The sequence below is a fragment of the Olea europaea genome, chromosome 4 (assembly GCF_002742605.1).
Source record: "Olea europaea var. sylvestris chromosome 4, O_europaea_v1, whole genome shotgun sequence".
NCBI classification, from domain to species: Eukaryota; Viridiplantae; Streptophyta; class Magnoliopsida; order Lamiales; family Oleaceae; genus Olea; species Olea europaea.
Window position 1 is genome coordinate 19,925,117 of NC_036240.1, and position 13,949 is coordinate 19,939,065.

At 33.5% G+C, this 13,949-nt stretch overlaps 2 protein-coding genes across 2 annotated transcripts; one reads left to right on the forward strand and one right to left on the reverse strand.

Moving 5' to 3' along the window:
* The first annotated feature begins 3,830 nt into the window (after window positions 1-3,830).
* Window positions 3,831-7,649, forward strand: LOC111393945 (eukaryotic translation initiation factor 3 subunit J-A-like). Its single transcript, XM_023019738.1, has 3 exons — window positions 3,831-4,500; window positions 6,513-6,765; window positions 7,056-7,649. Exons 1-3 carry the CDS (start codon window positions 4,162-4,164, stop codon window positions 7,442-7,444), a joined length of 981 nt encoding a protein of 326 aa, XP_022875506.1. The 5' UTR covers window positions 3,831-4,161; the 3' UTR covers window positions 7,445-7,649.
* A 686-nt stretch (window positions 7,650-8,335) lies between these two features.
* LOC111393946 (psbP domain-containing protein 5, chloroplastic) lies at window positions 8,336-12,387 on the reverse strand. The gene is made up of 11 exons (XM_023019739.1): window positions 12,305-12,387; window positions 12,016-12,197; window positions 11,677-11,785; window positions 11,016-11,065; window positions 10,768-10,835; window positions 10,579-10,677; window positions 10,326-10,385; window positions 10,169-10,228; window positions 10,023-10,077; window positions 9,737-9,786; window positions 8,336-8,599 (listed from the first exon to the last, which is right to left on the reverse strand). Exons 1-11 carry the CDS (start codon window positions 12,367-12,369, stop codon window positions 8,501-8,503), a joined length of 897 nt encoding a protein of 298 aa, XP_022875507.1. The 5' UTR covers window positions 12,370-12,387; the 3' UTR covers window positions 8,336-8,500.
* Between the last annotated feature and the right edge of the window lie 1,562 nt (window positions 12,388-13,949).

Consider the following 13,949-nt stretch of genomic DNA (forward strand, 5'->3'; position numbering starts at 1 on the left):
CTCAAAAGTTCTTCATTCAATTGCTGGACTTGCTGAAAAGAACATGGAATAATAAGAATAAATAAATTGAAATAGTAAAAAGAAAAAAATGCCCACAAATCTCATCAATCTTCCATTTATTTTTCTTTTATACAAACCTTCCAACTCGGTCAATAGATTTTGCTTTTCCTCCATCCATTAACTTTTTCTGTTGAACAACAGGATGTTCAAAATCATCATCATCCTGGTCAACCCTCAAACTTTCAACAAATAAACCAATTGCATACTCTTCTTCATTCATTGCCTCAAGAGGCAAAATTCGATTTACTTCCGACTGAAAAATACATAATCATATAAATAATAACAGAAACAAACTAAAGACATAAAATAAATAATAATAATAATAATAATAATAATAGGATACAAAACTTACTTTAATCAAATAAAAAATGGTCTTCCTTAACCCCACAGATGTCACAAGCTGATTACTACTCCAACTCAACATCCGAGGACGTTGAGGCTTATACTTAATGCAGTAATTCTTTCCAACAATAGCAGTAATAGTTTAATAAACCCATACTTGGAAAGCAACAAGGAATCCATTCAACTTATTCTCTCAAAACTTTTTTTTTTCCATAAAAAATTTCTTCATTCTTTGATTAAATGCACACTTTACGGATGATAGAATCGTATTAAAAACTTCTATACCCGATGGAAAAGAATTTAACTCCTCAGACTCCACAAGACAAAAAATGAGGCAACTTCCTTATGATACGATGTACCAAAAAGGAGTGATGTAATTAAATAAACTATGCCTACGTCAATGACATGTTTATCTACAGTGTCAGCAGGTAAATTTACACATACTTCTTGTACCTCTTTTGTTGAGATGCTTTGTTGATCTTTGAAGTACCTGTTGTTCTCTTTTGTATTATCAAGTAAAGTCACCATTTATAGTACATTTAAGCCTGATATTAAACAGAACTTTTCAACTCAAAATCTCACAAATTTGTTAAGATGTTGAACTATATTTCATTTGAAATGGGCTACTTAACTTGTCTAAGCAGCGGCGGATGTATCAATTGTGGTTGCAATACTATTTCCTTCAAATCAATGAAGGCACCAAAGCATGTATTATTAAATAAATTCCTCTCATATGTACTAAAAGTTTCATTTAACTCTGTTATCACCTTTTGTGGAGATAATGATGTGACTTTTACTTTGAACTAACATGTTTGAGGGATTAATAAATCACAATCCTACAAAAAGAAAAAAGATACAGTTAAAATGAAATTCAACGACATATACATGCATTAGAAAAGTCTATAACATACACGTTTGTAACATGTTATAATGACTGAAAACATGCTCGTAATATAAAACAATTAAAAATGTGCATAAACTCAAAAAGATGATAATAAATAAAAAAGAGTGACATAAAGTTTAAAAAAAAAAGTGAGATAAAGTCTAGAAAATGACATAAAGTTGAAAATGTCACAAAACTCAAAAAAAAAAAAAAAAAAAAAAAAAAAAAAAATAAAGATTTGTGAAGTTTCTACTTTTTCATCAGTTATTGTGTGTTTGATTACATTTATTTTCCATAAAAAAAAAAAAAAGTGATACAAGAGGTTGTGGTATAATTGTTTAACAATATCTAATGAAACAAATACAAGAATTAAGACTTTACTTACTTTCATCCCATCACCACCAAAAAATTAAAGAATTTGACAATAAAAAATGGCATAGACTTAAAAAATGAATATAAACTAAAGAAATAGCAGGTGAGAATTGAACCGATATTCTTTTTATTACTAGACTAAGGCCTAAGCATGATTGTCAACTCATATTTGAAGTCTATTATACCAATAACAATCTTACATGACATGACATGTAAAGTCTATTAAAATACAAAAAACAAAAAACTATACATAATGGGCGCTCAAGCACTATGCATCCCAACTCATTTTGACGCCCCTGCTACATTAGGCGTAGGATAAATATGTACCACAAATAACTATTACATATCCTTAGTTAAAAAACAAATATTTTTACATTTTAGTCCCTAAAAGTAGCTACCATTATCAATCTGTGACATAACAACCTCTTTCACTAGAAACAAGACACATTAGTAATGAAAGTCCAAGAGCATTAGTCACTTGCAACATCAAGTTCAAATAATATCTAAATTCGATCCTTATTTCAGCAATCTAAAGTTAAATTTGACACTAGCTATGATCCATAAACAATTCGTAGTTCAAAATTAATTATAGCTATAGTTGTCTTCTTTCAAATTTTCTGAAAGGTCCTACCACTGCCAGAATGACACCAATCAATCTTAATATATATTTAACAAACACAAATGGCCTTGTAATAGAGCAATCAACATGATATGATATAATACGATTGGAAATGAACAATAAGTAACTGTGCATCCTAATTCCACAACATGATGTCCAATGCATACATTGCTTCAATAACTTTCAAAATTTAAACAATAATATTCACACTTCGTTGAGGGGGATATTTTTCCTTGATTTACAAGGGTTTTTTCTTGATAAACATGTAGAATACCACAAACCCAAAAATTATTGGCTACCTTGGGTTTATTAGTTGTTGAAGAAATTTTCTTCTTTTTCTTTGAAGATATTTCATCATCAATATTTCCTTTCCTGTTCAAATTACTTTTTCTAACCATTGTAGAAATAGGAGTCAGATTTCGAAGTGAGGAAGTTAAAATCAAAATTCGAGTTTTTGATTTCGGATCGGAACAACTAGGGTTTTTGCTATTAGTGACTTGGGGTTTTTACACCTCTACTCTTGGTTCCAATTTAATAATTTATAGCTGAATTTCTAAGATTGTTGGGTTATTATCCATTTAAGTTCTAAACCAGGTATTGGGTTTTATTTTCAAGAGAGAAAAAGACGACGAAAATAGTGATGACATCACAGGATGAAGACAGCAAAATTAAGTTTGCAATTTTTATGATGGAGTTGGTAGTCAGGTAGTGTAAGAGAGAATGTAACAAAATTGGCTCGATAAATTTACAATAAAATAATTTTTAATGTATATTCTATTTGTTTAGGAAAATGTTTTAATAATAATCATATAATTCGATAATCGACAAGAATGAGTACAAAGTTGTGTTTTTGCTGTAAATAGAAAAATGTAAGCCCCCGTTTGGCCCCCATTCCCATTCCCATTCCCATTCCCATTCCCCTTCCCCTTCCCCTTCCCCTTCTCATTCTTTTTTTCTTTCTTATTTTCAATCACACAATTTTCCATAAAATAATATTACGCGTAAATCAAAAAGATTTCATTCTTTTTCAACCACACATTTTTCAAAAAAATACTATTCCGACCATCAAAATTTAAAAAGAATGGGCCAAACGGGGGCTAAATGTTCTTGGCTTGTACCTATTGAACCCTAAGGCAAAAGCCAAAAAGCATGCTAAAATAAAGTCCTTGTTTGGGCTCCATTTTAATGAAATTTTGTATAAAATGTATTTTGAAATAATAATTTTGTGAAAAATATGATTAAAAAGAAAGGAAAAATTTTGAGTTAATATGTAATATTATTTTATCAAAAAATGTGTGTTTGAAAATGAAGATGAAAAATGGTAGTTTGGTCATTTGATTTTTTTAATTTTTACAGTTACAATTATGGTTTTCGTGATAGGAGGACCATACTCCGTTTTGTTTTGGAGATTAGGGACGTGGAGTACTAGAAATCAAAGGTTAAGGACCTAATTGTCACAAGGTTTAAAGGTTCGGGATCCCAATGATATTAAGTTTATTCACGTTTTCCTTATTTAATTATATTTATGCTATTCTTTTCTTTTCTTAATCATTTCCGTAACCTAATCCATATTCTACTGTTTGAACCAAGCACACGTAAATAACCTTATTTCTTCTTTCAGAAAATTTAAGTATTACTAATATATATTGATTTCTCCGGGAAAAATCTGGAAAGACATTTGTGTATCAGTGGATCATTGATCTGGATTAGGTTTCGGATTTTCTATTAGTGATTTAACTGGATTTTCCGGTTGTCGATTTCTGTTGTGAACAGTGTTAATTAACTTCGTTTGATATCAAGTTTCTGAAATTCGCTGAAATTACATCTGAGAGTTGAGATTTCACGTGAAATTTCAGCATTTTATTTGCTTTTTCGAGTTTAGAAAATGGTTGGAGGTGGAAATAGAATGGATGAAGGATCGTTCACAGTGAGCAACAGCAATGTTTTTGCTGTGCTGGAGAGAAAGAAGAAGAGGTCTGACAAAGGGAAGGTCTCTGCAAAGAGCAGTAAGAGTGGGTTGAAAGCTGGGGCTGGGAAATCAAAAGAACCGGAGGAGAAGCCTCAGGTATTTTTTGCTCCAGCTCCTTTGACTGTGAAGTCGTGGGCTGACGTTGATGACGAGGATGATGATGATTACTATGCCACCAATGCTCCACCCCAGTCTGTTTGGGGTGTTTCGGGGTCGAGTAAACCTGAAGAGAATCAGAAACCGGACCCTGTGGAGGTATAATGACTAAAAACGATGAATTGTTATATAGTTCCTGCTATTTTAAAGATTGGATAGTGATCTTGAAAGTTCATTGTTGTGGTTAATTTAGTAGGTTGTTTGTTGATGATTGTTATTTGTATTTTGGAGTGATAAACGATATTCAGGCTAATTTGGTGTTCAAATGGTTTGCAATTGGGGGATTTTACTATTGATTATTAGTGTGTGATTTTGTTAAGATTGGATCGTATCATCTCTATGCATCATAAGATAATCATTTGCACGATTCCATTTCATTAGATAAAGATTCTCATTTTCGCATGATCTGCTTTCTCTGGTGATTAATGAAGAAAGTTTTATTTCCCTCTTCTGTATTATATATGGAAGGGTCTTAACGGTTCCTATAGCCAAAAACTTTTGAGCGACCTATCTACATTATGATCGTTTATGGCAAATTGACAATATTCGGTCTCAAGAGTGCTTGTAAAGGTTATGTTTTGATTTCCTCTTTTTCTTAAAGAGAAAAGTCATAATGTTTTGTCAAAAGAAAAAAAAAATGGTGGTTCTGTTTCACACTGTTTTGATGTTTCTTTTCATCTACGTTACTATGATTCACCTAAGCGACTATGATTCACCTAAGCACCTGACAATAAGTACTTTGTACTTTATATGTTGATCGGATCAAAAGTCTCACATATTTGATTTCCTATTGGTAGATTTGCTTCAGCATTTGTTTGCCACATACTAATAGTGTAGTTTCTTGAGAAATTTAATGGTGATGATTGGTTTTTAGCGTGAATTTTGGTGATTGCTAGGATACAGATGTTTATTTATGTTGCATAAGTCGCAGTCTGAACCTGACATTCTGTTGCGACATCCTTGAAAATTCATATCCATTTCTTTGATATATATATATATATATATATATATATATATATATATATGGATTCATGTCTATTCGGGGCATTCCTGTAATCGCTGTCAGCTTTTCATGCATTATTCCCTGATTTGCGTGAAGTTTCATGGCTAAGATCATGTTATCGAGCTTTCAAATGTTGATTCAAATGAAGTTTTCCCTCAAGTAGATCACAGATATTTTATAATTAATTTTGAGCAAAAGAGACTCTTGGCATTCATAATTATATTGGTTTGGATTTGTTTTTCATCAGTATCATTCCTAGTGGATTCTATCCTTGATTGAGCTTGACTTGGGCTAGTTTGCTGCAATTTTCGGAAACACCAAATGGAGAATTTAGATAGAAACATTCTGTTCAAATGGAAAAATCAAAGGTTTGGCCAAGACAATCAGACTTTTTTCCACCTGTGAAATTATTTTTTTGGAAGGTTTCTACCTGTGAAATTGTGTGTTGGGGTGGGGGGGGGGGGGGCAAAAAAAAAGCGGAGCTGTTTAAGAATTTAATGTTTTATGACTTCCACTCTTTCAAACAAAGTACTTGAGAATTCTGCCCACCAATCTCATCTACTCCCCCCCGCCCCTCGTTCTGCTTGTGCATACTTGCAGGAATGGTGTATGCGATGTGTCTATCAGTCTACCTCTATGTATGTGTGCTTGTGCACCAATGAACACTTGGAGCTCTGTTTTTTCTTTTTTCTATTCTCATCCTCATCTTCCTGTATCTCCTCCAATATCTACCCTACAATTACAACTAAAGGGATTGCAGAAAAGAAACCATGATCTGTGGCAAAAAAAATTCCCGGCTCTGTTTTCTTCAGGCGTATCCTATTTACTGTAGGATTATCCCTCTGTCATGATGAACAAAGACCTCCACGCATCTCTGAATTCATTTTGCTGGTCTTCTCATGGAGTTTGTAATGCCTTTATCCCCTTTTGAAAGCACTTCATTCTTGTTAACTAAAATAAAATTTCAATATATAGGATCATTTGCAAAGATCCCTTGTGTGGAAGAAATGGTGTTACAATTTTCTTGTAGCTATGAAATCATGAAAATGGGGTTAGGATAGGTTGCTTGCCTCAAATATTTTGTCATGGTTTGACATCCAAATTGCAGGAAAGCGAGAGTGAAGATGATATTCTTGATGAAGGTGACGACGACATGGAAGAAGAGCACGATCATGAACCAGTGGTGGAAGAACATCCTGAGCCAGTAGTTAAAAAGTCTGTAGATGCTTCCCCCGCAAATAAAGAGGTAGATAAACAAATTTCCAAGAAAGAGAGAAGAAAAAAGGAGCTTGCTGAGCTGGAGGCCATTTTGGCTGAAATTGGAGTTGCCCCAAAAGAGAAAGCCATAGATGAGTCATCTGGTGATTATATACTCTGTTGTCTCTTGGAAATATGTTAATTTAGAATTTCATTAAATATTTTTGGATAAATCTTTTCTATCTGTGGTTAACACATTTATTTGAAGTTATTGTTTTCTTTAACTTCCCCTCATCTCTTCAGCATTTTATTCTGGACTATTTTGTTTGGCAATTTACTATTTCTGTTATACATGAGAGACTAATCTGTGCATTCATTTTCTTTGCTAGTCTTACCATCAAATAGTATAGATTGTTTATCTTGAAATGGAGCATCTCATTTTATGAATGTGCAGATATTTCGCAAGAGAAGAGAGAGGGACAGATGAATGGAGATATAGAAAACAAGGATAATGTCCATGCAGAATCCAAGAGTTCAAAGAAGAAGAAAAAGAAGGATAAAGCTTCAAAAGAGGTGAAGGAAAGCCAGGATCAGTCCAGCAGCTCAGATGTTCTTAACGGACAGGAGGAAACCACTGAAACCGAACAAGTGAAACATGATGCTTCTGCCGTCAATGTGAAGGATCGACTAAAGAAGGCCGCTTCTGCTAAGAAGAAGAAATCTAATAAGGAGATGGATGCTGCTGCCAAAGCTGCTGCTGTGGAGGCTGCTGCAAGGAGTGCAAAACTTGCCGCTGCTAAGAAGAAAGAGAAGAACCATTACAATCAGCAGCCTTTGCGGTAAAGAGCACAGCATTGGAGTAACATATAAATCGAGATGGTTATTTAATTGTTCATTTACCCATGTGCAATAAACTTTGATCTCAGCGTCTTTGTCTTGATAACATGTTCCCAGACGGTTTTGCTCAGTGAATATTTGTTTTTAACTTGGTACTTCAACAGACTTCATATATTAGTTTGTATGAAATAGTACTCTTTTGCAATGATCATTTATCATTTGAATTGAGCCCCCTGTTTGTGTTTACTTTTAATTCTCACTGGTGGAGAAATCGATCTAACTTCTGGCCTCGCGGATGTGCGTACAGATCGATCAAATGAAGCACGAAGCTTTATAGTATTCCCAATCTATAGGATTGATCTCCTATCCACAAGAGATGAGATATCTTGTCTATTGATGAGGTGACAATATTACTGGTATTTTAGACCCCATTGATGAGATGGCAAGATCACCAGTATTTTAGAACCAACTGGCAAGTGGACAGGAGATATCTTGCCTACCGATGAGGTGGCAATATTACCGGTATTTTAGACCCCACTAGTGAGATGACAAGATCACAAGTCTTGCCAGCTCAAGATCACATCTTGCCACATCACCAGTGGACAAGATATGGGGAGGGGGTTAGTCCTGTCCCTGTGTCATGTTCATATGCATCTGGCATTTTGTATTACTTCCTTGAGCATATATTGTGTTGTAACTTTCGAAAAAACTGATTCACCAGAGCATTCATATCACATCTGCATATTGTGTTTATGTTTTTGATTCCTAGCAGTGCAGTTCTGTCGCGATTTTCTTTGACAGTTACATTGGTATTTTGAGTTGAATATCTTCTTCGATTTCTACAGCAATTAAAGGCATCACTGCATAATCCAAATATTGCAAGATGCTACTCAAAGCTTTGAAAAAATTCTTCTGCTCCACTCTAGATTATAAAGCAATGCAAACATCATCTCAGTAGCAGAATACAGAACAGAGAATTTTCTATAGCTAAAACAAAATTGCATTACAAAAATAGAGCTCGTCTGAAGAAAAAAATGGGACAAAATGATAAAGAACGAGCATTCACCAAAACCGCCATGGGTCCTTGTATGGAGGTACGTAGTTTTCTGTGGGAGGTAGAAGATGGAATGAAGCCACAGTTTTTTCCAACAAAGGTCCCATCTGCAGGATACAAAGTGAAGGACATGTAAAAACAATTAAGCAAAAAACTTCATAATTTTGTTTACTGCTTTCTTTTCTTTTTTTGTCAAGATCTTCACAGTTAATTGATTGAAGAATATTCGGCTAAGCAGAAAGGGAAAATGAATGTTAGATACAACGAGAAATATTCCTATTGTTAATCTAATTTAGATGAGCAATAATGTTTCCATTGAATTCAGTGTGTCTGTATTGTAAGTAAACGTTGAAAAGCTAAAAAACATGCTGATCCTGAACTGAGTAAACTTGATGACAACAACAAAAGAAAAAAACTAAGCTTCTTCCAATAAGTTTTGGACCTCGAGAATCCTTTTTCTCCACTTCATTCTAGATCCACCTAATGACCTATAGCATCTAGATCCTCGGCAATAACAAAACATCACATTGGTTTGGTATACGCCTCCCTATTCTGACTTGTTCTAGCAAGACCACATCATTCTAATCAACAATAGTCTTTTTATCCCTATGCAAAACATGTCCAAACCATTTAAGTCATCACCCCCTTATTTTATTGTCAATGGACACCACCACTTCCAGCTATTGGCATGTATTCTCATTTTCTCATCCAGTGAATGCAGAAATCCAGTTTCTCTTTTCCGGATGTGATATAGATATGTGTTGTGAGACCACTTTCCAGTTGCAAAAACTCTACGTATACATAACAGATACAGTTTCTGTCTAGGTGATGTAGAAAGGGTATGCGACCATTGACAACAGATCTCAAGAAAACAGAATAAGATGAACACTCATAGAACAAAAAATTATAATAACATCCGAATATCATTTGCTCGTCAAGTTATAAAATGTCTAATAAGCAAAGTTATGGGTACAAGAATAGAAAAGGGAAAATCAAGTTAACTTGTGTGGTTTTACAAACCCGCACACCATCTTATAGTTTTAAAATATGCAACTTACCCCTTGTGAGTTTATGTTATTCTGCATATATTAACTTGACATGATGGTGTTCATATATTTCAGGTGAAACTTTAGAGTCTATAAAACCACGAGGGGATAAGTTAATTTAAAATCAGCAGGGAGTAATCTGAAAGTTTCTGAAGCCACAGTTAGTTGATTTGCAATTCGACTAGAAAAAACACTTACTTTGCCCCACTGCTTGTTTAGAGTTGAAGCATTAAGAGAGTACAAATAACCTGTGAATCAAAAAAGGCTCAAATCAGAATGGTAAACTTATGAAAATTAGCCGTCCCCTTTTTTCTTTTATCTTAGACATGAACTGATAACCACCTTACATAACCAACGACTGATGTTTCTTTTATTTTTGAGTTAATTTTTCAGGAAAATAGGTTGCTTAAGGTATTAGTCGTGAAAAAAGTAAAATAAATTATCATCAATTGTTAAGGTGAATCATCATAATCCATCATTGTACCATCACGTTCGGCTGTTGTAGCAACATAATGCCTGAAAATATTTGATTCTTGAGCCTGCATCATTCAGCCCGGAGTATGATGATAAGTATATAAATAGATATTCTTCTGCTGACTGCTATAGTTAACCGTTCAATAGGAAACTTACAGTTTTAGTTGGTGATTTACGAACCAGATACTCGTAATACCAATAAGGTTCACCATCAATCTGAGGAGAAAATACAAGATCAATATAATAATGATTGAATTGATTGCATTCTTGCCACTTATAACTGTCATTAAATGTTTACAGCAAAAAAACTCACTGTAGAAGAATGTGCATCAAGTACCGAACTTTCAGCCATACGCTGACTGGAGGTGACACGCTGTAAAAACCAACAAAATATTTAAACACTTAATGTAAGAGAGTGGTAGAATCTTGAAAGTGCAAGACAATCCCAAGCACTAGCTTTATAGTGGAGATGATACAAAGCTCGAGCTTACATTCAAAATATGCACACATTTTGACATTCAATAAGGATTACGTATACATAAATTCAAACACGGGAGGCTAATTACCAGAGCAGACTTGTCGGATAAAACAGAATCAGCAACATCTTTGGCACTCCATGTAGTTTTGTCCTTTGATTTCAAGAACTGCAAATTGGGGGGACCTACCTGAACCAAATAGTATAAAGTCAAACTCTTAAAGAAAACCAATAAAGATGATGATCAAACTATGGAAGAATATGGTAGCATCAAATTTACCGAAACAGAAATTATGAGGTTGTCAATGATGTCAACTCTCTCAGACACAATGCGAAGTCGTGCATCAGCTGTAAATTATATCAATCAGTTTATAAGTAATCTTATAAAAGATACATCTAAATATCATGTTACTCAAAACTTTAATACAGTTTCTACCTATTTTGCCAATACTATACACAAATCATTACCACCATGTTAATAATTTTGACTTCTTCATTTGGATAGAGGAAATAAGTTTACCAACTTACGGGACAATGGTGCAGCTGATGAATAACGCTCCGGCTTTCTAGATTCCACCCTTCAAATAGATGAAAAGATTAAAGGTTCCTACAGTTTAATGATACGGGAAAATGAAGAAGATAAAAAATTTCATTAAATCTAGTAGAAAATAGACTTTTTGATGAGAAACACAGCAGTCATTGGCGTCTCATTCATACAAGATGCAAAACAAAGCAAAGCATGAAGATAATTTTTTTTTTTCCCAATATTTCTAGTAGTAATTTCTCTCTCCTTTTCATCTGCAGTTTTTGATAATTTTATACAGTTGAAGTTATGGAAAGCTGCGCAGAATTTGATGGTTAAGAGCCTATACCAACAAAGGTCAGATGAAGCAAATAATTGAAGCAAGCTATGCAAGGACAACTTGTTCTTTAGGTCCTTTGCAGCATTGTGTACCGGCCATGGACTAAATAAACATAGAAAACACCTGTTTGTTCATGGTTGGGCTCATTTTCAAGCCTAAACAAAACTCATTTGTCTCTAACAGCAGTAAAAATAAGTATATTTTTAGAAAGACTGCATTATAAACCATTGGGACTAGATTTTACAGGGATTTTAAAATTAACCAGTTACAACAAAAAATCATCAATTCCCTTGATACTTCTCAGTTACATTTAAATAGACACTTACCATTTGAAGACAAATTTCTTGGAAGGCAATTCAATTGGGTACAAATAAGAATAAGCATTTATATCATCAACTGCTAAATCCATTTTCAACTCTTCCTCAGCGCCAAAACCTGCAACCAGAGAAGTGCCATTTACCCTTTGATTAAAAAAAGATTCCCCCGCCCCTAATTTCAATTTCCAATATAAGAACAATTCAGCAAAAAGATGCCAACTTCAAAATTTTGCGAAGTGAATAGTAACTCAAAAGAAATTAATAAAACTACAATTTGCAACACACTAATTAGCATTTCAAGCATGAAAGCAAATTAATAAATAAAATAGAATAGCAATTTTAATTTACCTGAAGAAGGGAAAATTAGAAAGAGCGACGAAGAAAGGCCCGTAAAAATTAAGTCCCTTCTCAAAATCCCATTTCGCAAAATGGGTAATGAAGAATCATTGGAATACGCCATTAAATTTCTCATATTTCCAGGCTTTCTACAGTATTTTAGACCTGAAATAGTCATACTGGGAGAATAATTCCTGCAACACAACACCAATAGCAGAATCTATGAAAATGGACTTCACTGTATGTATTTCTGTGTATGTCTATCGATATATAGTGATCAATAGGGAGTGGGTGGGGGTACCTGATCAAGGGAAGATTTGGAAGGAGAGAATTGTAGGACGAAGTTGAGAGAAGAGCAGCTGCCATTTTTCTTCTCTAGTTTTCAGTGTCAGCTCATCCATTCGTGTTTTAAAAGACCAAAAAAGAAAAAATTGTATGTTTGGTCCCCAAACTTCAGAAAAAGTTACTACTCCATCCTCAATATTTAAATTCAGAATTTTAGGCCCCTATATTTGGCAAAGTTGGTCGTTTTTCAAGATATCCGTCAGTTTTGACGTCGAATCATGACATTTCGCTCACTTACCACTATATATTTAAGTAATTTTATTCATCTCTAGTTTTGGAGGCAATTATCGAACTAGCTCAATAATCAATTCTATAAATAATAAATTTTAAGTTTTAGGTTGTCTCCTAAATTCTAACTATATAAAAATTCCTAATAAGAATGATAAGCTTCCGTTTGAAACAATGAATCAAACGGGAAATACTTATACCAACAGTGACTATAATAGAATATGCTATCCATTGTAGCTCAATTTACAACTGAATTCGAGCTTTTTTACCTATCAAGCCGTCCAATCTAATTTTATCATTAAGTGGTCATGTGAGCACCACTTATCAAACATGTCCTAAATATACAATTATAAGTTGTTAATTTATAAATTGATTGAAATGAGTAGAGGACAAATGTGTAGTAATTGTGGTCTTACGAAATGTATGATTATAATTGAAATTTGACTTTAACCTTAAATTATAATTAGATTAGAGCATCTCCAAAATATTGTGACGTCCCAAAATTTTGAGGTACTTATTAATTTCTTTAAAGCAAAATTTTGAAGGTTTGGAAATTTTTCGAAAGTTTACAGGCATTTCAAAGTAACATCATATGTTTAAAGATTTTGAGACTTGTCTGATGTTTGCATATTTCGTGAATGCCTAGGAACATCTTTTAACCACCATGTGTTGTCTTCTGTGCCAAACTTAATATGGGGGTCTTTCGCACGTTAGTGGTATAGATGTATTTTGGAGCTCGCCGTGGGCTAGTAAAGCTACTAATGTTAGTTAAATACTTATAATCTTGTTAACCACTTAATATGCTAACATCCTAATTTTACGCTAACAAACATTTTGCTAACCAAGTTCATTTATTTATTTTCTACGCGAACGATGTCGTACCGACCCCCTCGTACTACTATGGTATACATTTATAGTATAATCCAATTTCATAAAATATCAACTAAGTTATATCATGCACTAACGTTTGAATATGGTATATATTTCATGACAGCTAACAGTTGATATTCTGCACTATTAGTGTTAAAATTGATATAGCTCACCTTACATGGTCATCATCTAATAGATTAGTTGTTGTGGTGTATGTTGGAGGCGTCACAAGGACTCTATTTATAAATAACATATTATGCATAGAAGAAGAGAGTATCTTTATATTTAGAAAGACATTTTGTATACATTCTAATAATACTCTTTATTTTCACTCTTCAATTTGCTTTGTTCAAGAAACGTTTATTGATTTCTCTCCATTTTTTATATCAATGACCGATCAATTCAAATATAATATAAGAAGCATAGTATTGAAATCTACAATTTATTCAATTTAATCATTATAAAATAAGAATATAAAGACTCTCGAAAGTTAATTTTAAACA